The sequence below is a fragment of the Haemaphysalis longicornis genome, unplaced genomic scaffold (assembly GCF_048455015.1).
Source record: "Haemaphysalis longicornis isolate Haplotype H1 unplaced genomic scaffold, Haemaphysalis longicornis Haplotype H1 scaffold_3, whole genome shotgun sequence".
In the NCBI taxonomy this organism is placed as follows: domain Eukaryota; kingdom Metazoa; phylum Arthropoda; class Arachnida; order Ixodida; family Ixodidae; genus Haemaphysalis; species Haemaphysalis longicornis.
Window position 1 is genome coordinate 49,990,364 of NW_027526335.1, and position 26,549 is coordinate 50,016,912.

Below are 26,549 nucleotides of genomic sequence, written 5' to 3' on the forward strand. Positions count from 1 at the left end.
TGCGCCATTCCATAAGCGTCACCCATCCCGCGCGCCGCGCTTCGATTACAAAACGTTTTCTTCTTGGTCAAAAATAGCTGCAATGCATATTTTCATCTTTATTTTGGCATCTTAATAGAAAGGTTTTTTCCGCTCGATATGACGGCAACTGCGTTGGTTTAAACTTTCGCCATTGCCTATGTTTATCGTGAGTTCAAAATACTCAGAGTTATGTCTCTTTTCTTTCGACCGTACCAATCTGGATGATCGCAATTCAAAGAGGCACATAGCCCACGCCACTTGCGATTACACGTTCTAGCTTGCGATGTGCCGTTTCGAATGCCTCAGGTGCTTAATCGATTGAACAGCAAAAACAAATGTTGCAGAAAACAACAAAGCACATTCCGGCAATTCCAGAGAAGTTCGAATTTAAAGCTATCCCACCATTTTAACAAAAGCGGCAGCGTTTGTTTAAGTGCAGGAGTGTCGCAAATACGGGGGTTTGGAAAAGGGCAGGGGTATAGATCTATTTGCACTACGCAGGAGCATTCTCATATTTTTATCAAAAATTGAAATAAGAAAAATTGATGAAATTGAAAATGGGTACAAAAATGGCGATGACAAATTTAAATTAATGTGCGGAACGTACAACTGGGTTATGAGGCGTGCCGTTGTGGATGGCACGAGATTAATTATGACCTCCTGATATCTTTAACGCACGCCGAATTCTCGACCCACAGGCATTTTCTCTTTTCGCCGCAATCTCAAAAGCAGCCGCCGCGATAGGGATAGAACTCACGTACCTCGGCTAAGTACCGCAACAAGCAGGAAAAACATATGGCCGCGTATCTGCTCCTTTCGTTGGAAATGTCAACGAAAGACAATAGTCGACAGTGTGCCCCTGCCAAGTAAATGCCTCCCTTCTCTTTCCCGCTCACCTCTCATGCTGTTCCACTCCAGTATCGTTCCTCACAAGATAACACGCTACTAGTTCGCTCAAGTCAATTTAAATTTACCCCCCTCCACTGCTCCAAGTCAGGCACTTCGATGCCAGCGCTGCCGTACGGCGGAGACGCGCGTGAATCGAGGCACCCTACTCAAACATTTATAGAACCATGTTGCCCTACTCCACAACCGTTCCAAGCGGAGCGTGGAACGTGCCTGTTAAAACCTTTCGCTACTTTTGCCGTTTGAGTTCCTCAAAGCCGCCAGGAGCCATAGCAGCGCGGGCAAAAGCAGGCGACGGTTTTCTGCGCTTGATCTACTCTTTCATTTTGCTATCGCAAAAAAAACATGCATCCATAATTTTTTAAAGAAAGGAACACTGAAATACTTCTATATTGATTTTCTGCCCTATATTTTCGTAATGTCTTGTTATTGCTCAACAGTGTTGACACGTATAAATATTGACACAATACCTGAGCCTGTAGATGGGGGTCGGCGTATATTGCACAGCTTCTGTTTCAGTTTGGCGGGGTGGCAGAATTGAGGGACAGACAGACAGACAGACAGACAGACAGACAGACAGACAGACAGACAGACAGACAGACAGACAGACAGACAGACAGACAGACAGACCCAAATTTCTGCGTTTAATTAGCCCTAGAACGACTATCGTCTTTAAAAACTTATGACGCCATTTAACCACTCTTTATGATGTAGTGACTTTGAAAGCATGAGTCTCCAATTGCGGAACGTGTCTTATTCGATCATCGTCATTGTCGACGTCGTCATCGTCACCAGCCATAATATAACTTATTTTCCTTTTTTCTTTCTCTACATTTAGACCCCCGCTGTCCCATTGACCCTTTGGAAAGTTAGGCCATATGTCCTTTTTGGAAGAGTATCTATTCATGACATTTCTCGTTGCTTAAAATCGCTACGGTGAAAACATATGCAACGTATACGTTTAACAAAAAGAATGCCCGCACTGTAAAAAATTTACCGAAGTTTTCCCTCACTTACTCCTAAGGTCTTCATTGCGCTGAACAATGTAGACATGCCTGACATATACCACCAAGTTGGGCATTTGGAATAATGTTGCCTGGATATGCTTCGTGTTCAAGCATTCTGTAACTTGTTTTTATATTTTTAGTCATTATCAATTTTGTGTAGTCATCTCAGGCGGACCGCGGATATCTGAGATACCGTTTTTGCTGTATTAGCACTTACAGAGAGGCCTAAACCTGCCTAATACTTAGGCTTTAGTACAAATCTTTGCCTTTTATAGCTTCATGAAGTTTCGTTGAAAAAACTCATTTCTGTGCTTATAATGTACCCCACTTGCGGACGTGTTCTCTCACGTTTCTCTCACATCATTACCATCACTACTAAATACCGTCACGTATTCCACTTGCAAGAGTAATTACTTTTTATGTGATAACACGAACTCACCACGCCACAAATTTCCAGACGTTACGTACCTACTATCTCACGTAAAAATTTTTTTCGTATCTTGTTAACAACTTCACCGAATTGGCATTTAGGGTTTCCGGTGTCGAAAATCATTGAGTCAAAATTGCGTGTGCTGGCCCCACGCGCCCTCAATTTTCGCCAATACTTTAGAATATAAAAGATATTTTGTCACCTGGCATGGTGTGCTTTTACACTAATCGCGTTAATGTGCCCGTGCAAGTAAAGTTCTTTTACTTTACTCCTTAAGCGTTGCCATTTGATGATTGTGTTTCTTTTTCTTGCAGTAAGCGTTTTAAATTCGTGCATCGTGGGGCGATTTTTGGCAGATGGGCACCAGACGGAACGTTATATACTAGCCAGATGCTTCAGGCATCTTTATTAATAATTATACAGTTATGCACACTTTATATACGTTCAATAGAAAGCTTAAGGAAACTTTCAGCCCAAACATGATGTGGTTCTTGCGCAAGCAAAATACAAAGGCAACAATTCTCTGTAGAAAGATTCTTGCACCGTACAAAGATGGAAGCTGCCGGAATGACGTTAGTTTTTTTTTAATCGCACATTCATATTTTTTATCACATTTCATTTTGTTTATGCTCTTGTGTTATACAATGCATATTATATCAAGTTTGTCTAAAAGAGGGGGCATTTTGTTATGTTAATGTGTGCAAATAAACGCATGAAGCGTAACTCCTTACCTTTATGTAAGCGGACGAAGTGGAAAACGGAAAATTGCATGCTTGCACGAACAGAACTGTATTGAGTTTAGTGGAGGCAGAACCATATTTATAAGTTTGCTGCACAGAAACAGCAAAAACTTCGAAGGGGAAAAGAAATGGACCCTCGTTGTGCTACCGCAATGCGTAAGCGACCACGTTCTGTGGTCGCTTCAGCGCCTTGACCCTCAGCGCCTTGACCGCGTACAACGTACACTTATCCCTCCCATCATAACTTATATTCCCTATCCACTGCGAGAAGATGGATAAAAAATTCTCCGTGAAATCTCCAGGGAAGCTCACGTACCAATCCATCACTTCTGTGAAGACAGGTACACTGCTCGCTTCAGTGTTTGAAGTAAGCGCCCTCGCAGGTAGTCGTTACGACGCCAACGGCGGTGTTTTTGTTCTGCACAATTTGTGGCTCCCTGATTTGTTTACAAACTGTGCTGGACTCTCCGAGGATCACATTCCTCCAAACTCTTACATCAGTTTTTGCACGCATTTTGCAGGACGCCACAAATGCCGTGAACTGTGGCCCAGCGACGTGTCCGAGAAGGGTTTTAACCTGTACCTGGACTCCGTGCTTCTGGTGCTACCGCTGCTCATCATGACTGTCGTGTATGCTATCATAACGCGAACACTCTGTCTCGGAATCCGTCTGGAGCATCGCTCGGTCGCTTTGGGTGAGTGAAATTCTGTTACGATGAGGTCTAGACGCTATCTCCGGAGCTCCGATTCATGTGATCGCTCCCAGAAAGTAAATCAAATCAATGTGTACAATCATTTTGTTGGATAACTTGACAGGAACCATTCAGAAATGCCGCGTTACCCCGCATCCCTACACTCCAAGAAATTGCCTCAGGCGGGCTTCACCACAACTCCCCAGTACAAGCTGTAACTGTGACCAACTGTGTAAATTTGGTTAATATCGAGTCCCAGAATGCGATTAGAGTAAGAAATAAAATCTGCACAGGGTCAACAGACCAATCCGTACGTGTGCGCTGTTGTGCCTGCCGGCACAGATTTGTTCACTATTATCGCATGCTTCGCCTCGCCATTCACCGAATTAGCAAGTTTGACAACGACGAATGGTAGTACTGGGGCGCAGTGTGGCGGAGTTTACACTACGGAATCGGATTGACTCCGGATTAATTTCACAGTTTCGCGACCTCGCAATGGCAAAATAATAAAATGCCAGCAGCAATGCCTAGAGAAATGGAATCGGGGTGAAATTAGGCGCTTTTTCCCGGAGTGGGACGAGAATGTGATGGGCTCAGTTTTTAGAGTAGCTGCTTCGATCTTAAGCTGCGACCTACAGCCAAGCTGGCTCTGGAACCAGCATCACTGCGACTGAAGCGCCCAATTGTTGACTTTAGTTTTTTTGGCGGCTGCTGTGAAGTCGTCGATGAAAGTGGTGACTCCCATTCAATCAGCCACAAGAGAAGTTCTAAACAGGTAAATTGTTTCGGGCGCCTAAGGTGTGCCGAAGTGACTGCCTAGCGCGCTTACCGTCGTATTCAGCATCCGCGCAATCGTCAAAACCGAGAGCAGCAATCGCTGCCACCTTAGCCCGTCATGGAGATCTTAACATCTGTCGCTGCGGATGTAATCTCACTGGGTAGCATAATTGAGCAATTTTTAAATGCCAGTTATCAGCCTCAGATAATACAAAATGTAATATACTAAAATAAAATACCACATTTTAACGATTTAGGAGCGATCAGGACACGGTCACACTCGTACATTCCTGTGTGGCCACATAATTTCAAAGCGTTAACGCAACTATTCCGTCATGACATTTGTTTCCCTTTCACGCTTCACAATTTGCAGTTCACGAGCTCGCTTTTAGTTTAACGTTTAGAAGTTTAACTTCGCGCACAGAACATGCACTGACAGGTTTGTGATGTAGACTGATGCCAGGCGGTGAAGTAGGAAGGGTGGCACGCATAGAAGACTTGTTAAGGGTGAACCTAGCTCCAGGATTGCGTGACTCAGGTAGTCAAAAACGCGGTGTCCCCGTGTATGCGTGAGGCCAGAAACGTGCGCGAAAAATTTAAGTTAGCTGTAAACACGAATATGCAGTGGCTCCGAAAGCATGTATACGTTGGCCAGCGGCTATGCGTTGGCCTGACGTGTATGGTGGCTGCGAACGCGAGTATGCGCCGATTTCATATCCCCACTGGCTTGAAGGCTAGCTGTGGCTGAACAAAAAAAAAATTGTGATGTATTATGAATCTTCACTGGGAAAGGGTGGCCGGGGACCATACAAAATATCAGAAAAATCGCAAGGTAAATAGCCGAACGGGTGGCGAGGAAAGGGTGGACGCAGGTGTGTTATGGCCCGACCTTAATCATACCGGGCATAATATTAGAACTTACGTCTTCAACCGGTACCCGCAGCTTAACGTACAATGAGTTCGGCGTTGATTGGTACTTCTTTAAGCCTTAAGACAATGTTTCTTGACGTTAAACTCGAACAGAGGTCGAACCAGAGCGATTGGCGAAGGTTGTTGTTCGTAACAACTGATACAAGAAGCAGAAAAACGCAAGAAAAAAAATGGTAATGATGAAAAGGTCGAACGGTGGTGTGTTTGTGGCGTCGGTTGTTTCGCGACATCATACCCTTAGCAACGCCAAACGTAAGTAGCACAAAAATTAGCGACACTATATTTAGTTGCATAACTCGGCGACATATCTCAAAGAGCATTGATGCTCGCGCATTCTCACACCGCAAGAGAAAGCATCTCTGCCACAATAGTTTTTATATAGTACATCTTTCTCTGCCCGCGATGCCAGCAGGCTGCTGCAATCCCACGGCTTTGGCGACGTGTATGCATATTTTTGCAGTTCTCAACGCGTCTGGTAACGTCTGGTCTGTTGGTCTGGTAATTATCTTGCGTTCGTAACCCGATACAGCCACCAAGGAGTAATTTCTACATTGAGGAATTACAGAAATAGCATTGAACATCCCGGCCATTCCAGGAAAGAGAATGGGTAAAATTTTAGAATTCCGCGAAATTGAAAGTAACCAAACTGCGGCAAGTTTGAATTTCTCGGAATGGAAGTAGAATGGAATGGGCTGCGCACTCCGAAACACTGTGAGGCGTTGTGGTGAAGCCCACCTAGGGCAATGCCTTCGAGGGTACAGTTACAGGCCGTTTACTGCCACGAGACTGCGCCGAACCACTAGGCAAGGCCACCCAACCACAAGGTTTGTCTTAGATAGGTTGGGGTCATCGAAAAATGTTATGTGTCTGCGGTTATGCTCAGTATCCGGGCTATAGGCAGAATTTGAAGCGAAAATAATACCAGAGTGTGCACTTGTATTATGATGGTCAATAATTTTCCTTTCGCAGGTGTTTACATTCAAGCAAAATGTATGTCTACAGTGCGCTCATATAGGGAATTCAAAAGGAAGTACATGAATGTTCCCACGGAAGAAAATCTAGTTGGCTACCCTGCGCTGGAGAAAGGGAAATTATAGAAGGAGGAAAGAAATATGAATCCTAGCAAGATCAAGTGTTTTTCATGCCTCAAGAGTATCTGCAGCCAGCCACAGTGGTCAGCTCCTCTTAATCATTTAAGGAATGGTGTGAAGGCTGTTCGTAATGTTGACAGCTGGGACTACCCTCCCAGGAATTTGCAATGGTTGAACGATTGGTTGTCCAGTTCTGTCTATGCCACTTTTGGGAAGGGAAGCTCATGATTAAGACATGTAGAAGAGCTCTCTGACTTGTTATAAACCTTGAGTCAGGTTTCAAACTCTGAAACGTATGTGTCTTGGATTTTGATGGACATGGGTACAGCACCGGCAGCATCCAAGGTACCCGCTCCCAGAAAATTTGAGCATCCCTACTGTTGACTAATTTTTCACTCATGCCAGACACACGTAAATTGCTCGTGGATTACACAATTCATTGCTATAAAAAGAAACAGTTAAATTATGCCCCGAGGGATTGAATTTAAGTTAGCTACAGTTTAAAACGAATGCCAGAGTTTAGAAAAAAATGTACATGTGTATTGCACAGACAAAGGGGAAGAAAAGCCTTGTAATCTTGATAGTGGTGCGCAGGTTTCATTTTCATTTATAGAAGTGTCCAGACATGTACCTAATCATTGCGTTTAAGAACAGCCTAGAGGGATGTGCATCGCTGCTACGCTATTGCCTGGCAGTGCTCGTCTATGAAGATTAGGGCGGACATCTGGGCCAACTTGTAGTCTATCGTGGCCATGAAAAACGCAAAATGTAGACGAAGAACCAAGCAGGATGACAGGAACCACCCTTGCAATAAAGCGCAAGGTAGACGGCTTCACAGAAATTTGAGTATTTGAGTATTTGATTTTTATTTCTTGGCAAAGCGAAGGGGAGGCTGGGACTAAAGGTGAACGTGGCCTGACAGAGGCCTCAGCCACCCAATTTAAGTTCTGATAAGAATAAGATTAAGGTAACAATAAGATAAGAATAAGATTTTAAATAAAGACGCTAACCACAGATTTTCGCCAACTTAATTATCTGCCCTCATTTGAAACTTCCAGTAACCGCTAGCCTCCATCCCGGAACTTTGAAAGCATTCACCGCTCGTTTAGGAGGCCTTGCGCTATGGGACCCTTTAGTAATGCAGCGATTGCTACTCAACGGCCCTGCGCTAACGTCAAGAGTAATTGCATCACTGATGGGGCATGCCATCGGTTCCTCTGTTCCTGTTTGCCATGAATGCTTCACTTTAAATTCCCCGGGGCCTGGAATTCAGTCTTGCTCATAAAGGTACTGACGTTATAAAGAATATTTGCGGCCTTGACGTACTTTCGAGGTGGAAATAACGCTCTTGCAGTGCCCCTGTAGCCGGAATATGGAGTAGATTTAGCATCGAGCTCTCTTCCTAGAAAAAAAAGACAAAAATGGGAGTTTTCTTTATAATCAAGAATACACACATACAATAAAATTGTCTTTTACCTCTCCGCAGAAAGTGAGAAAGTGATGGAACACAAAAAATTCTCTTTTTCACTGTCTGTAATACCCCTGCAGCGGTTGCTTTGGGGCGGATCGGCTACTCCGGGTCTGGGTTTATGCTTCTGCTGCTTATAAGCACAGATATCTGACACCGTCTGTTACCAAATAACGTGCTCCTCTGCTCATTAGTTTGAGCTAATTATTTGCGTAATATTTTGCTCACTCATGGTAGTCAATGCTTGCATGTCGAGAGCAAGGGTTCACATATCCGAGTGTCGCTTTATAACCCTTTTGCCGGGAAAACTTGCATTCTTTTTCACCCGGGCAATAAAACGATGCGTTGAAATCACATGCCCTGTCTCTCGATATGCGTGCGGTTTGGTACCAGATGGATTGCTTTCAGCCCGAGCGAAATTGCAGAGTAACCTATGCCTTAGAGTAATATTGGCTCCCGCAACAAACGGCGATCTATGTTCTCTGTATGTCAAGAGGTTGTTTGTTCTTCTTGCTACTCATTATTTGCCCATAGCAGCGTTGCGGGGAGTGATCGATTACGACACTTCGGCTGGTGGCGTTGCAGTGATTTGTCTTTGTTTCTGTTCCATCCCCTGAATTGGTTGCTATGGGTTGTTCCTTATTCATGTAATAACCGACTACCCACAGAGTTAAGAGCCTTAATTTCGAAAGAAATACTGCAAATCTCAGTTCCTTCTTGGCGTTACTCTAAATCTTACCATTTCGTGCGTCCTTTTGTTTCTCTTACTTGCTGAAAACGCAGGAATACCTCTGAAATCACCGTACCGGGAAAAGGGCAGCGCCAACAGCCCCGGAAGCAAGGCAGAGACTCCTCCGGGACGAGAGGAGGCAACCTGTATGGTGACCACAACATCAGAGACCACAAGCAGCAGGACGCTGGGTAGATCGGCCAACGGTGTTCGCTGTCAGAGTGTCCTCGTTCGCGGTGTAAACGCGGATAAAAACCAGGCGGCCATGGTGCGCGTCATCCGCATGCTATTCGTGGTCGTGGTCGAGTTCTTCGTGTGCTGGACTCCGCTGTACGTTGTGCACACGTGGTCACTGTACGATCCGGACGCCGTATATGACTGGCTCGGCTCCGCGGGTGTCAGCGTCGTTCACCTCCTCGCTTACGCCTCCTCTTGCTCCAATCCCATCACCTACTGCTTCATGCACCAAAAGTTCCGCCAAGGATTCCTGTCCGCCGTCGGCTGCCGCAGGAACAGCAGCTGCTGCGGCCACGCTGGGTCCTGGCTTGCCCGCCAGTGCTCGGCGCGCGAGGCGAGCATGGCGTCAGGAACCACGTTCGTGTACCAGGATGCGGCGAAGAAACGTGAGCGCTTACTTGCATATGCGAACCCCTCCGCCAAACCATTTTATCTTGCGGTGTTACTATTCAGCTCCCATCGTCACTTTCCACCGCACAGTAGGCCCAATTTTCCTTTTTGTTATTGCAAGTTTTGCGATTTTCCTTTTCCTGCACAATTTGTTTAGAAGCACCTGCAAAGAAACACCATTGTCTTTCTTTCGTGTTACGCATGCCGTGTTCCCTGCGGCTTTTTAGTTGTTTTTGCGACATGGCATGTATTTTGAGTATTAAGTCTTTAGAGAAATGGACTTGTGCTGTTTTTCATGCTGTGGTGTTAGTGCTTTTTTTAGTGATCCCATTCTTGCATCTCTGTCACCTTCGGCTAGACGTTATTTTTGTATGCACTTAAAACACGTGTATACCAGTTGCATTTGCTATCAGCCATTCTTTCGTGGAACAGCAGTTTCTCCTAAGGGTGCACATTTTTGCTCATTTTTTCTACCTTCGGTTAAACGCCACAGTCTGCCTTTACATTTCTGCCATTCCTTAAATTACAGTATTGAGAGGTTTTAAAAGATTCAATACATTTCTCACATATGCCACATTGAGAAAGGCCGAAAATTTGCGGGAGCTTTCTATTCTTGTGTATTTTCCATGTGTGTGACAAGTGATCCATTTCAAGCAAAGTTCATACGTGGTGTGCATCCTTCGGCTGGCGCCGAAAGAATGCTGCAGAGAATTGTAGAGAAACGAAAATATTTTCACGAGCCCTCAAAACTGCTTTTTGCGTTGAACGCGAAAGCCTAATATCAGCGTCTGGAGTGCCATGAATCCACAAGGTGCCAAGCTCATTTCCGGCTGTATGACTGATATTTTCATCATTGCGTTACAGTACCTCGAGCGCCGTGTTTCATGTAGCGCCGGCATAGCGTCGTGGCAAGATGCCAGCGTTAGTGCCCAGCGTAAGACAGCGCACACGGCAGAGTAACTGCTCCGTTTGCAATTTGTGCCCTTTTTTTAGCCCTTATCGCAAAGTAGTAGCATTTAGTCTCGGCGCGCAGAGCGGAGTGTTTAAGCACGATAACGTTGAATCCGAAAGCACTGAACGTCCAATTTAGCGAGGAAGACGCCGTCTCCATCGGAATCAGAGAACAGTCTCCCACGAGTCCCAAAATACTCCATACCACGATCTTCGGAATAATAAAAACACAAACAAAGGGCCACGCTGCTAGGCAACCGCGCGCCCTGTGCAGGGCTGAGTGAGAAGCGGAAAGCGCAACTTGTGCTTTGAGGGCGGCGTTCGGCGGCAGCGACACGTCCTATCAAGCACGCGCCCCGCTGACCTCCCACAAAAGCGCCGCAGCCACTATTACCCGAAGCACTAAAGACTGGAATAAGCACTCAGTGGCGTTTATTCGAAAGTTTTCGCAGAAGAAGTGCTCAAGTGTCCTGGCAGTTGTTATACAGGGGCCGAAAAAGGCACTTTTCTGGTAAGCTTGGCTGCGCCCAAATTAGAACCACACTATGACTCCGACGAACAGCGAGATAGGATATCATTATACATAGAACATCAACTTCAGCTTCCTCAAATGTTGCCATCTTACGGGATCTCTGATTGTAATTTACGATCCAATCACTGTAGCTTGCAAGACGTATGGTCATAAAACAAGACCCCACTGTGAGGCCCTCATACACACTCTAACGAACACTAAAGTTTTAAAACGGAATATGGCAATGTACACCTGGCTGTAGCCCCAGTTGTTCAATAAAGTAGCAAATGACGCTCTCCTAAACGCATTAATCATAGCTATACGCATTTTCCTTTTATTTGTTACGTCAATAATACTAAATGTCTACGTGGAAATTTTGGAGCTTGCTTAGAGGTTTTCCTTAGATCGACAGTGGGGTAGGACCATGTAAATGGAGAATAAGTGTTTCGGGAAGCCTTAGATAAAGACCACTCGCTAAAACGACACAGGCTAGAGCTCCGTAATTATTGCATGACGGGCAGCCTTGCTGCCTCACACAGTAAGCTTTGCTTCAGTTTCTGTCTCGCTCAGATTTGTCGCCTTGCTAAGCAAGTGTAGCCGAAAGGTGCATGCGGGTGGACGGTAATAGTGCCGTCTGCTCGTACTGCCAGCATACATATATAATACATAGAGGCGAAATGATCAATACTAACGGAATCCGCGAGGTGACCAAGAGGGATTTCTGTCGGCTGCAGGTTTCATTCTTTATAAGCCTAAAATATGGCAGAAGCTCACGATTTCTCCGGCGTCTGGGCAGCCCCTGCTCATCCGTGTTCGCGACGCGCTCTCTTACGTCGCAAAAGAGTTAAAGAGAAACAGGAACGAGCTGCATATCCAAGCGACGTGGCGTGCTACCTTGAGGTGCAAATCATCCTTTCAATGATCATCATGAAGTGATTTGGTTTAATGGAATAAAGAAGAAAGTCCAACGGCATGCTACCTTGGTGGTGACCGCGAGCAAAGAGCGCATGCAGCGGCATCTTCGTTTTCTAAGCCCCAAAGACGACTGAAGCCTCAGGGGGGGGGGGGGGGGGGGGGGGTTGTTAGCAGATATGAAAAATACATTTACTCCTTCACGAACTCCCTAAGCGTAAAAGCTTCGCTTAAAGCTCCGAGGGCACCTGAGAACTTTTCGTGAATTGTGAAGGCGAGAGAATTAATATCTCACTGAGCGCCGCTCAGTGCTGCTCGGGTTTAGCGCTGCGTGTAGTGGTAACCGTTGCGCCGCTGTGTGAGGTCAGCGAAGATTGTGATTCACATGACGTTCCTCAGACGAACACCACACTGGCACCCACAACTGCACACGCAGCTTTCTACGTGGCTCTGCGCTTGCTCAGGCGTTGCTGAACAGCGCAGCCTTTGTGTTTCACCAATGTGAATGAACTGCATGGTGCTATTGTATGCTTCACAGGCACGTTGGAACCGTTCTCTGATTACAATACCCATGTGCACGCCCATGCCAACGCCTACGCCGGGTTGTTTTCGCTCAGTGAGCTGTCCTATACTTTTGCAATTTAAACTGCGAGCGTCAAGTTTCCTTGTACACATAGCCTCAAAAGCCCCGTTCGCTGCAGGGATTCCTTACTGTTATTTTTAAAGGACGATATAGCACAAAAAACAGCAGGCAGATTCACAAATTGGGAGCTTGTATAAGTGCTCGTAGGAGGCTACGGCAACGCTGTTTGTGTGTGCCATTAACGTCATCTATCAGCAACGAAGGCATGTACCCAGCTGGGCCTAGACATTTTTTATCATTACTGTGGAGGTTCCTCTCAGCCTACCTTGAGAATCGCCCGTGTACGAATAATGGCCTGTTTTTCTTGAAGGGGATTCTTAACATTAAAAGAACGCCTAGTATCATAACTCGGGAAAAAAGGAAAAAAGCGGGACAACTTTACGATATCCTTGTTGTTCGCTTACGCAAAACCATACACTGCTGCCGGCATTGACAAAAATTTAATGAATTCAAATGAGTGCTTTCACTAACGCAGCTTCTATTTAAAACACCGACAATCTTTTGTAGTCATTGTTGTTGGGTGGTTCTGACCGTTTTTCGGCAATAAAAAAATGAGCTCTTTTGTTGCGCTGCGTGACTGCAGGCTATAGTTCGGGAAAAAAGGCCTCCCGATTAATCATGTTGGAAATACAAAGACATACACGCAGGCACCTTTGATGTGTCACAAATGTGAAAGTAGAATAATAATGGTAAAACAGTTTTGTGGTGCCTACCTGAGATTGCGGCGGAGTAACATTATCTTTGCCTTAGAGGCTATACAGATATACAGAGACTGCACAATTTGAACCTGGAACGTCTAGTCGTATGACTTCAGCCCGTTGTGTGGAAATAATGTCACTACTTAGATTGACTGCTAACGAAGGGTAGCAGGGGTACGTCACCGAAATTTATCCTGACAGTGAGCGAAACCTTATCATGTGTGGCTTACGGACGAGCCCGTTATTTCGCACGTGCCTGTTACTGAGTCCAGCGCACTACAAGTGTGAGATTCGTCTCTAACGTTATTGGGCTTCGCATGTTATTCCGTTATTCCTGAGTACAAAAATTACGTGAACAAACATTGTAAATTTTACAAATTTCTTTAAACATATGTGCAACCTTACGATCCATACGCCCTGAATCAAGATCTTTGGTACCGGCCTGAGTGGTAGAAAGAGGGACGAAAAGAAACGCCTTTTCCTTGTGTTCGGCTGTTAGGGTGGGGGCCCTACAGCAGCACCAATGCCTGTCAAATAACATTTAATCTTTCCCCGCTCCTTCGGACAAGAATGGTTGCTGAACTTTGTTACGGTTAATGGTACCGTAAGGACAGACGTACATAATACTCTAGCCTTTGAATATATTTGCTCATGGGCACTTTATACGACAATTGTGAATATAATATACTAAACGTACCATCCCGCTTTCATTTTCTTGGTTTTTTAACTGCCGGGTGGAAGCCGAAATCCAAGCCAATCTCCGTAAGTGGATATGATTGGTTTGACAAACGTGCGCAGGGGACGCTGATCGTGGTCGCAAGGCACACACGCACGAGCGATAGGCATGTTTTTGATTTTTATTAAAAGCAGGGTGGTCGCCGCAGGGCCCAGGCTAAAGTACGTGCGCTGGGCAATTTTTTGGAATTTTTAACTGCAGACACGAAAATGTATCGTTTGCTAAACAGCTTCGCTGTTAAAAATGTACTTGAACGAGATAATGTTGCGCCTCCGCGGTACCCCTCAGAATCACTCACAAGACAAAGAACCTGCTAACCACCTCAGTGAACTGACTGTCATGTTGCTTGTATTTACCCTCACGTCCAATTTCCTAATCATCAATTCTCCCCGAATCGGACCAAATCTTCTCCTTTTCTGTAATAAAATATTTGCTAATACTGTTTTTTTTTTTGTTTCTTACAGTTCCCAATGGCCGTGGTGTAGACTGTCTGTAGCTACCACGGTTACTGCTGGCTTCAACGCCCAGGAGGTGGTAACTTCTGGTTTCCGGTGCAGAAACGAGACAAACAAACTTGGAACAGTGCTTCTCCGGCGTTTCTGGGTTCATCGTGAGGAGTGTTTTTGTATAAAAACCGACTGTCGTCTATGAACGACATGCGTTTTTGAAGGACAGGGTCGGTAACAGTCATTTTATGGTGCTTGTTTCTGCTACGATGATTAAATCAATAGTGGGCCCTAGTTATCACACAAGGGCGCAAAGCTCAATGGGACTAGCTCAATAAATAACACTCTAGACAAATTTGATGTTAGACGGCATAGGTTCGGCCGTACAGATGAACCTTCACTGGCACAAAGTTTACACATCTTTGCCCGCATTGTTTTACATTCATTACTTTCAAAAATGCAATTTACGGTTTGTCACCAAGTCGCCTGCATTTATAGTTTGGGTTCAGGTTTCTCTTGCGAGCAAGGATAGCAGGGAATGGGAGGAATGGTGAGGTGCATTATGTGTCTGTTTGTCGCACATAATTTTGTCGCGCAGTATATGTTCCTCCTGCGAGGTTTTTTGAGTGACTTGAGTCCAGTCTTTTAAACAGTCACATCTTTCAAACAATGAAGTTCAGCAAGGCCAGTCTAAACTTATTACACGTTTACCTGATTGTGGGCCGTGTTAAAATGGTTTGATTTAAAAAGAGTCACAACTCGCTACCGAACCCCACATTACTTTAACCCTAGACCTATTTTTTGTAAATAAATTCTTGCGTTATCTTGACACGCCCTAAAAAATGGTTTTGTTCACTGCGCATTATCTTCCACACGTCACAAATTCTCATCAGATGCTGATGCTCACAACATTAATGAGAAAAATGTCTTTCATACTACACACGTGACCACAGTTCATCAGCTGCTTCTCTAAATACGAAGCGAATAATAGCTTCACTCATTATTAGCTTCATCTTAAAATGACAGCAGCAATGTCTTTCCTGATATTCTTGTGCGGTTATCATTCTATGCGCTACTTTTCAACTATGATTCATAAAGTGTGCCTGCTACTGAGTTCTTCCCGCACCTGCTTTATTCTATGCTTCAGTTGTTGTGCGTCTATGCGGGAGCTTTGAACGCTAAACAAGGAATAAAATTGTTGCCAATAATGTCTTCGACCGGAAGTTACTCAATTGGGAAATCTTAGATTAGACAGTTTATCACCATATTTTCTTTACACAATACTTCCAGTAAATAAGCAATTGTAGAAAAAAAGCAAGGGCACCTGTACGTTCAAAGATAGCATGCTTCATAAACAAGTGTCATACGACGAAAACAAGACCGTAAGGTGTTTACGTATGTTATGAAACGGACACTTTAAGTTGTATGTGTCTAATGGCCCTATAACAGCCATACAAGAGTTATGATGTAACTATTAACACCTCCGAAACTATAAATTTCACCCGTTCCACTTCCATACCATGAATGTGAAAGGATGTAACAAGTGCATTGTACTTATAATTTCCGTGCGGGTATTATACATATCTATGTGCGTAGTACCATGGTCCGATATTATTTTCTGCTTATTAGCGTTGCGATTCACTGACACCATCGAAGCAGGACCACAATGTCCGCTGTAACGATGCTGCGAAAAAAAATCTCACTTGCCGTGAATCCTTTGTTGTTACGGTGCAAACAATGCGAGGTAAAACGCGAATATTGCATCGATGTCGAATGGTGTCACGTTAAGCGAAGGTGTACCGCTGTTTTTATTTGGCTATTAAATTTTCACGAGTGGTCACCTGTCTTGTTTGCTGCATTGACTGCGAACATGTATTCCTCCTATGTAGACGTCATGCACACAACAGGCGTCACTGGCGTTGTTACTACTGGCTGCGAAGACAAAGAGCCTCCAATACAAAAGCGATGGAAAGTCTAATAGGAGAAAATATCCAAATGTAGTCTTCAGTTTCACTTGTATTTTCGTATCATTTTACACTCAGGATTGGTTGTATCTTCTGTTTTAAATCTTTCGTTTGTTGGCTATGCAGAATTGATTGGATGTTTCTCCTCGGTGGATATTTCGTCCATTTGGACGTTTAGACTTCACTGGGTGTTCTGCCTCGGTGCATTTTTCGTGTCATTGGACATTCAGGTTTGCCTGAATCTTTCATTTCCCCGTCCACAAACTAATTTGAGGTTCTTTATGCCATTACTATGAATATACCTGCAAATAACGTTCCTGAAGGTAAAATGAGACGAAAAAAAAGTGCACCTTTTGTCTCGTTGAACATTCAGGCTCGGTGAAATATTGTTTTGTTGGATATTCAGGCTCAATCTCATCTTGTTGGACGTTTTGTCTACTTATTTCTACAGGCGCCAATGAATCTTTTATTTTTTTGTCCCCGTGAATATTTTGCCCCATAAGACTTTGAGACTCGATTTGATCTTTCGTCTCAGTGGAGATTTTGACTCACTCGAATGTTCAGGCCAGATTAGATCATTCGACTCCTGGAATATTTAGAATCGCCGGTATCTTTCTTACCGGTGGACATGCTGACTCGCTAATCACGTGACCGGCAGAATCTTTCGTCTTGGTCGATCTCCTATCTTGTTGCATGTTCGACCCAAAAGAGGGCTGTGAACAAACGTGACGACCCCGATATCAATTTCCCCTACCGTGCGATATGTCGAAGGGGGCGTGTCAAGCGTGGTTGTCGGCTGGCTCAATGATGAGAGCAAATTACGACGCCATTTACGTGCCAACGTTTTTTCATCGACGCGTAATTTTCCATGTCACCGTCCTGGCCTCGACGTGTACTGTTCCAACGTCTGCTTTTATTTTCATCACACAACTGGGTTTAAATTATGGCGAGTCTTAAGGTATGGGCGCATCATCAAAATTATCAATTTCTAGAACTTTGCGAAGTTTGCGTGTGCAAAAAAACCTGTTTTGCCGAGAAACCAAGCTTTCCAAGCATGTAAATAAGTGAACGACACGTAGAACGTCAATGCGCGTGGCGTGAGATGTTAATTTGTTATATTTAAGACTCCTCGCCATTGTGCGGCCTACAAAATTGGCCTATAGCCTTCCACACAATGTCAGGCGTTGGCAGTTCACTTGTTGCACTTAGCAATGTCTCTGTGATGAGTTGCTTCAGCATTTTTTCAGGGTAGGTTGCGCACAAAATTTAAGATCCATGTCAATGATCCTAAATTTAAGGACAAGGAAAAGAAGACCCGTCCTGTGTCTTCTTTTCCTTGTCCCGCCCGAATGCACAGTTTTAAGTATGAAAGAATAATACGCCAGGGAAAAGTGTGCTAACACTTTACACTTTCAAATTATTTTGAGGGTACGTGGCTGTGTTTTAGCATACGGTGCACATCTGTGATGACATAGAGTGTGGTTTCTGACACGAATTAAGTTTATATCATTTTTATACCCTTGTGCGCCCTTCCCATTCATTAACGAAAGAACCACGCTTGTAACACATATACACCAATGAAAATAAACTACTTCCCTTCTATGTCCCCATAATAGACACTTGCTGTGTTGAGGGCCGTGATATATGTGTGTCATTTAGATACGATGTGTTCATCTTTACAATTAATAAACGCAACTTCATTTCATGAAGTCCCTACTGACTGCTGTCTTGTTTCTAATTTGAAATTCGCGTATGCGCGTTTTCCGAGTTTATTTTTGAATTCTGCATTTCAAAAGAAAGTATGACATGCGAGGGGTGACCGGGGAAAAACCAAACCACAGCCTGGTGTTTTTTACTCACTGCGAAGGTTCTAAACACGCTCGCATTTAACATCTAGATTTTCGGGAAACTTGCGTTGAAAACACCCATGTTGCCTACATGTCGCTTGGTGCATTGAGTCGGTGAATTTATTACCTTATTTCTACCCTTGTTCATTGATATAAGTATTGAATATTTATCGCGAAGGAGCCATTGCCCTGAGACGATTTTTGTTGAGTAGTTACTCACAAACCACCACTTGTTTGTCGAGCATTACTCTCCGCTCAGCACATGCAGACAGTCATGACCGCCGTCACTGGTTTATTTCAGCCGCCGCGCAGCCGTCTGCGCAGCAGTGGCCGATGCAAGGCTTTCAAAAAAGTATTATAACCTACAGTGGGATCTGTTGGGGCACAGTTCTGATGATGCAGGGGATTTCGTAACAGCAAGCGATGTGGGCACGGCTACAGTTAGGTTGCCTGTTTTGGTACAGGGAAATATTCTTAACAATAGTACACTTTAACGAACTCTTCTGAAATTTCATAAGGACGACCTGTTCTTTCACTGCAAAAAATATTTCAGCGCTACAGATTTTATTATACTCAAATTCTCAGAACAAGAATCATTATTTACATTCACCCTCCGTTTTAGCAACGTTTAATTACGCTAAGTCGATATTTAAGAACCGAGAAACACCTTAATTGTAGCGGTCATTTTCAACAGCGAACGAAGCAATAGCCTAACCGATGTACATCAAGGAGCGAAAATTGGTATTCTTGCACGTGTATCAGCTATGCTACTTTAAATAATTTTGTAGGGCTCCATGGCCACTCCGCGCCCATGCCTCACAGCAGTGGCCTTGGAAATCAAGTGCAGGAATCTGCTGCCGTAGACTGCTGTGCCACTAACAGCAGCGCAGTCTGCTCCGAGTGGCAGGAGGGCAGAAGGCACTGAGGTCGGGCACATGCTCCTAGATGATTTTTCACACCTTGCTCGAGCTGCACGGTGTTTTGCATGAAGAGCTTGAACGCCATGCTTCTGGTTGAGGCCTGAAAATGCAGGCGGTCCCTAAGTACGTCGTAATAACCTGAAAAATCAAACGCTTTTGTTCTGTCTATGTTGATCTACCAGTTTTCTGTCGATGCTGACGCTGAGCGTACACCTAAAGCATCAAACCCACTGCAGCTACTTGTAAAATCAATGCTACCCTGACACTGCTTCCACAGAAGCTGACAAATGTGTTATTTATGATGAACCCTCGATTGAACACGTGCCATCAATGGAAATTTCGAGCACAGCTTTCGAGGGCGCTTTTTGTGGACATCAACTGGGTGTAGGCTGTCCCCAACCTTGCCAGGAAACGCTATTGCCGAGAGATGTCGGCTTTGTCGTACAAGCGCGCCCAAAGAGTGTGCAGCGAAAAGGCTTGAGCACTCCGAAAAACTTACCTAGTGATCCTGCAAACACACCACACGACCTCAACGCAACCGATACGTCTGGGTATATTTAGAATTGCCTCAGGTTTTTAAATAACGTCCCTCTTAAATGAACAAGTTCGCTGACGTACCGCTTATTTGGTTTGAAGCAGTTACGGGCATTCTTCCGGTTTGCCCAATAATTAGTTTTAAGCATAGGTAAACCCAACTCTTAGGTCGATATCAGTTTTTTGTAATTAGAATATTACAGCACTCAGGATCTCGCGCTCATCATTGCCGAATCTCGTTACTCACCGCTGATAACCACTTACAAATGTTACATCAACACCACGAATACTAGAAACTGGTTTTTACGTTCAGGTCACAGATACCAGAAGCGGGAAGAACGGCCACTGGGAGCATTATGCGATACTCCTGCTTCCTAAAACTTTAGAGCAGGTTTCCATAAGGTATAATGAAATAAGTGCGCAACTGATAATGAGAGACAGCCGTCTTCGTAACCCCATCTCACGGACGTAAATGACCTGAAGGTACGTATACATTTACGGTCGCATGTATGTTTCTGATTTTCTGTGCATGCCTGCACGTAAGTATCAATGCGCTGATGTTGCATCTAAACACATGTGTGCATGGAAGCACGCACAAACTGGGTGATTGTGTGCGCTACGAAAATTAGCGCTTTGGTGGGCTTGCACATTCTTATGAAAGGTCCGTGTTTAGGTAGTTGCACGCACACATTCACGCTTATTTTATTTTTCACATAACCATGCCGATTCGCACGTAAGGAATGAAGGATTGGATCAACCTTCGTTGACGAAAAACGTAATCGATTATATATGTGACGACCTTTTTAAAGCAAAGCTTTCTACCTGTACCCGCCAACGGTTTCTTCGTGGTGTGCGGGACAAGAAACTCACAACGCGGCTGCGGAGCGAAGGGCTGTTTTCACTCTGGGAGCACAGTGTAGATGAAGCGGCGAATGGTTACCCAGTGTTCCCCGCACGCAGACGCCTGCTAACAGGGGCGGGCACGTCGGCGTGACGGTTTTGTCGTCTACTTAAGCAATGGTTGTTTTGGACCTGTTTTGGCGCAGCTTCACGTCAATTTTGGGCTTCCTTCGCGCGGCTCGATGAACTTGTTCGACAGCACCTCCTGGGTAACCCGGACCGGACGGAATTAGGTGGTCGTGCGGCAAAGACACGTTAAGGATTGGTTTTCAGGGCGCAAAAATATAAGGTAGAGACCACATACAGACATCTGACCACTAGAGAAACGGTGCCTTTTGTGCACAGCCGGCCATGAATGGGACTCCGTTCTCTAAGTTGGTGAATACAAACTCGGTTGTGTTTTAAGAGGTATTACAAAAGGCAAAAGGGGCAACTGGTTCTGGTCAATACTGATTATAAAAGTTCTGTCAGCTTTCTGGCAATTCTTAAACTTAGTAAATAAACAGTTTAAATCGGTATAAAGGGGGGTAACAAAGCAGGCATGCCTAATTGCTTCCGTGTCTGCGCGTCTGTCACACGGTGGTGTAGCCCCGAGCTAGCACATCAGGACGGCTAAGTTCCGCTGTCTCAGCTTTCGAAAGATGCCCTCTATGTCGTCTTTCCGCCGACGCACGGCCGGGCTACAGCGGCGGTGTGCGCCGTTCTAGCCCGGTTCTGGCCGAAGATGCTGCGTTCGGGGCGCCACCCCCGTGAATTCTAGGTAACGGCTGGCAGAATTGCTGGTTTCACTCTTTCTAGAGACGCCTGTGTGAATTGAAGCGACGACGCATGGCAATTATTGTGGGTGTCGCTTAAGTCTTTGCTTTCAAACCGCCTTCACAGCGTGGATTGGAGCCTTTTTTTCGAATACGGCGCTCAACGACTTGGTTGTTGAGTTCAGGTTCGGGAAGCGGGACGGGCGTCGCATAAGAGTTCTGGGAGGTACTAAGTGACACAGATGCCGTGCGATGGCATCTATGTGACTTTTGAGAAAAGCCGTTTTGAAAAACACCGGGGCTATATCTTTTGTAAAACACCGTTAACTCTGGGCTCGGTGAGGCCGTTAGGGACACAACACATATGTACATTTACAGAGCCTAGCTCTGCTACTTAAGCGCAATTTTAACTCGTGTGGTTTTGTTCGGTGCAAAAGAACCTTTTTCTTCAGTAGCGCGTGTTCAGAGATTCGAACATGCGTCACAAGCTTCTGCTTTCAAAAGCTTCGAAAAGCTTCGAAAGCTTCGAGAACTTTCGAAAGCCTCTGTTTTCTGGTCATCAAATTCTTTCCAGCGAGTGATCCGTTACTCAGAGCACCAAGTTTAATAAAAAGGGCAGTTTCGACAAGCAACATGGACAACAACGCAAAGCAGTCTGTCATCAAACTTTCTTTCGCAGGAAGACGAGTAGCAGTAACTTCGCACTACAATTCCAACAATTGTTGTTTTTCGCTGTAGCAGAAGCAAGCAACACTGGCGCGTCAGATTACAGGTCTTTAAAATTTCCCACGAAATGTGTTTTCCACAAAGACATCCGAGAAGCCCGGAAGAAGACAGTTTTTATTTGACGTCTGAAGCAACACACCGTGGGCGAGATGCTGCGATGATTTTCCAGGCTTTACTCTGAGCTCTGTTTCTCTTGCAGTCATTGACCTTTTTGCAATAACAGGACGAGACACCGTGATTCTCTGCTAGGTTTGATCTTCGTCATAACGGATTCCCAATTTTTTACTCTTTTTCAGGTACAGATGATGTAGCCACCCGCGTCATGCTATAGTTTCTTTGCACTTTGCAGCAAATATGTTTACATCGAAGCTGTATATATCTCGGTTTCCCCATATAGCGTTCTCGCACACACTCGCACGGCAGCACTTGCTACAGGGTCACGCGCTTGCTATAGCGCTACGCAGAGTGCTCTGCAGCTGTTAATCGAATATAGGTATCTCCAACATGTAGTATGAATATCGGCCACTAACACTACTCTGCCATTACACCGAGTTTGATTTACTTTCCATTATTTGGTTAGTTCACAGGGAAGTTATATGCGTTACAGGATTTCGGTCTGTTATCAACAGATGGCGGCGTACGGAGCCAGTATTGTTAATGAAAGTTTCTGCAGATCGTCTGTTAAGCCAGTTATCCCAAAACAAATAATGTGACAATTAACCATGATCACTTTTGTAACTTTACGCCAAGTTTCACCTACTCTTTTTGGATACGTAATTCATAATGAATATATAAATATCGTTGAATTCCGTCCGCGCGGCCAAGGCATGGGCTTTTATGCAAGGAAAACGGACAGCTCCATGCTTGTCCCTCAGCCCTTCAAAGTTTCATTTTGCAAATTAATAAGGAAGCATACTAATGACAAATTTTAAACGAACGTGTTGTTTATGCGCACATATTTAGTCACACGTCTTCAGAGCGTGGAAGGGCACTGCGTTTTTCCAGTTCTTTATAATCGTTGGACGGTCCTGTCCCCTTATTCGGGAAAAGCGTAGTGCACATTCCTCTATCGTCCTTGATACAAACTGGGAAAGCATTTCTCCGGATTTGTCAAATAGACATTTTTGTGAAAAATTCCCCCTTAAAAATGCCAGCCCATCTTTCGTCAATACCGTTAATACCAACGCTTCAGACATGAGAGCAGGCTTTAGAGCCTATTTTCGAGAGGACAGTTCATTTAAAAATAGCTTTTGTGCGCGTACCACAGGTTAAATTTACTTACGAACCCCTTCTAGCAGCTGATAATTTTGCTAGAGCATTGGAGCAGCACTTGTCTCGTTGAAACGATGGTATTGACGCAATAAAGTGATATCTTGATTCTTGTTTCATATCAGTGTGTTCGTATGGTCGATGTTGCATTCTGCTCGGCTTCTCGATTATTTCTGTCCGTATGCTGTTTTACCTTGTGCTGTCTTCGAGATAGTGCTGCGTTTTTTTTGTTGTTGCTGTGGCTGACGCCGACCGATGATCTTTGTATTATTCACTTGCGCCTCCTGCTAGGGCCATTCTGGCGTGCAGCATTTTGAAATAAATAAACAAATAAATTCCGCGGGAAGCAAGCAGCCGTTATGAAGTAGAAAATATTCACAGGAAATGCTTGTAGTGCGTGCTGCGCAATTATACAGGCTGCTTCCTTAGCAGAGGCATGTTTGATTTTTTTTCAAAACCAGTGAATAAATGAACACAAACGAGAAGTGTGGGCTCCATAGAAGTAAACTACCCAACTCTGCTGTATCATTTACTGCCTGTCAGAACCACCTTTACAGAAACGCTGTATGTTTTTTACCTCAAATATTGTTTTGCAAGCCTCTTTATCTAATCAAAAAGACGTTCGTCCGCTTACTCTCACGCTGCCCGGTATTGTCCGGCATAAGTTGCCGGCAACGAGCATCGACACTGTTAGATAAGACGTGCTCTGGTCAACAAAATTACGTGGACTATGGTGCAGACCTGACGGAGGGAGGTATAGTGCTTCTGTTCACTCCCTTCGGTGGCACTAGATTGCTGACTTTTCCTTTCCAGCCACACTGGTCAGACTGCGGTGTAAGCCATAGCATTATTATCAGTGCCCAAGCAGTCTTGCAGTGGGTGTTGTGGCAACCGCCCTCAAAAAAGCAAAACAAATAAAATCATGAACATATCCTGTGTGTGGCAAAAATGGTGAAGGCGTCAAGGTGGCCTCGGGCGTCAAGGGCGTGCTCCGAATACGGCGCAATGCTGCGAACGGGCGTTTCGCAGCTTTTTTAGGGAAAACCGAAACATGGATACCATCTATCGGCACCTCTGCACAATGATAGACATTGCGACAAGCCCGCGCGCTTTCTTATCAAAACTCATTGAGTTCAATGGGGGAGCTTATCGATCACGCGAAAATCTTCTAAACTGACCAAATGACCCCCAGCTTCGTACTTGTCCCATTTTCGGCTGAAGGGCCTCCCATAAAATTCTCCTATAGACGAAATGGGCGCTCAGGCAGCAAAAAAAGAAGAAAAGGGGAAAGCCCCGAGCTACGCGTAACCGCTTTGTAAGGTACTATTGCTGAAGGTAGTGTCCCAGTTAGGAACACATCAGCTTATGGTGGTACCAACAATACATGCCTGTGAAGGTGCTTGGAGCAATAAGGCCTTAACGTCAGGCATGAGGCCTTCCAACCGAGTTGATTTCGACGGTTGCCATTTAGACATCGCCTAAAAGGAACCACAAACTTTCTTCTCGGATGGGAGGATATGCTTTAGTGGCCAAGAAGGGCCCAAAATTTGATGGAGGCGATTGGTTTTTATCACCAATAAAAGAGCCAATAATATAGTATATAAACAGGCAGCACACACATACAAACGGCTGCGCAATTTGAAGTACCTCCCGCGGGCTATTGCATGTACCTTTTCCTTGCCGTTTGAAAAAATGGATGTACGGGGCTGCGAGAGTGTCCACTTCAGACGGCTGCCGTGAAGGTTTAGCAAATTGTAACAAATTGAAAATCTATGCCGTAAGCACTGAAATTCTCCTGCATATACCAGTTTTTTAACACTTGTATCTTCACTTACATAAGGCTGCTATTGTACACAAAACCAGCCCAATTGTTTTGAGGTGTGCTTTAAAATACACGAGATGCCCACAGTCAGCTAGGTGGCCTAAAGTTAGACTTTTCAGCCGAAGAAAAACCAATTGATTAATTCATTATGAGCTTGAAGGAGCCACGCTACACAGGCGATGAGGAGCGCCGTAGTGGAGGGCTTTCGATTAAGCTTGGCTACCGGGGGATCTTTAACGTGCGCGAAAATCTCGAATAGGCAGGCATTTTCGGCTTTCGCCTCCATCAGAAATACGGCCGCCGTGGCCGGGCATCGAAAACGCCTTCTTGGGCTCAGCAGCACAACCTCACGGCCACTGAGCCACCACAGTGGGTGAAAAAAAAGAATGGGCGCCGACCAGAAACAAAAAAAATGGCCGCGTGTCTGCTCCTTTCGTTGCAAATGTCGTCAAAAGATGATAGTCTTTTTAGACATTTATCAAGGAAATGCCCCCTTTCGCTTTCCCGCTCATTTCTCATGCTGTTCCTGTTCCGTCGTGCTCATTCCAAGATAAACACACTAAAGGTTTGCTCAAGGAGATTTGACTTTACTGCGTTCCACTGCTACAGGCGGGGTTCCTCGATACCAGCGCTGCAGTACGGCGGAGACGCGCGTGAATCGAGGCGGCCGACTTCAAGGTTTATAGAACCGCGTTGCCGTGCTCCACGTCCGTTCCAAGCAAAACGTGAAACCTAGCTAGTGGAACCTTTCTTTGCTGTTGCCGCGTGATTTCTCATATTCCGCCCGGAGGTGGCGCGGGCAAGAGCAGGCGGCACGCGTTGTTCTGCAGCAGATGTAGAATATCATTTGGTATCGAAAAACCAAGCATCCAGAATTTTTTTAATAAAAGAACACTGTAAATATCTCTCGTGTACTAATTTCCTGTCTTATATTTGCGTAATGTCCTGTTCTTGTTCTTGTTCTTGTTCAACAAAGTTGACAAGTATGAACATATAAACCGGGCTTAGACGTTTACATTTGGCTGTGAGTTTATAAGACTATTGCGCAGTAAGCATTTTACTTTGGCCGGGTGGCTGAATCGAGTTACAGACAGACAGACGGACAGACAGACATACAGACAGACCAAAATTTCTGGGTTTAAGTAGCCCAAGAAAAACTATCGTCTTTAAAATGGTTCTGCAACACATTTCGATAGACCATTCTAATAACGCAGCCTTGATATTGCGCAAACCAGGGAGCGCATTCACAGCCACGACTGACAGAGATTCAAGTTGCGAGTTAGAAGGGACCTTTGTGTTACTATCGCGAAGTCGCCTTGCAGCAGGCTCTTCAACCGCGAATTGCCTTTTTTACTCGGGACACATTCTTTACGCTCAGGCAATGCGAATAAGAGAGCAGATTTAAGAAGCGTGTTCCCTCACTCATCACCTTGAGCAGTGACTTTGGCCGAACTGGAATTGTCTCGATATTCCCGCCCGTACTCTAGCACGTAAAC

At 44.9% G+C, this 26,549-nt stretch overlaps 1 protein-coding gene across 1 annotated transcript in view; it reads left to right on the plus strand.

The window, feature by feature from the left end:
- Positions 1-17,967, plus strand: part of LOC144174436 (cholecystokinin receptor type A-like) — a 209,604-nt gene extending 191,637 nt beyond the window's left edge. Inside the window, exons 4-6 of the mRNA XM_077703153.1 lie at positions 3,626-3,799; positions 8,846-9,415; positions 14,335-17,967. Coding sequence (XP_077559279.1) covers positions 3,626-3,799; positions 8,846-9,415; positions 14,335-14,366 — 776 coding nt within the window. The 3' untranslated portion in view covers positions 14,367-17,967. The remainder of the gene's footprint in view (positions 1-3,625; positions 3,800-8,845; positions 9,416-14,334) is intronic.
- The last annotated feature ends 8,582 nt before the right edge of the window (positions 17,968-26,549 follow it).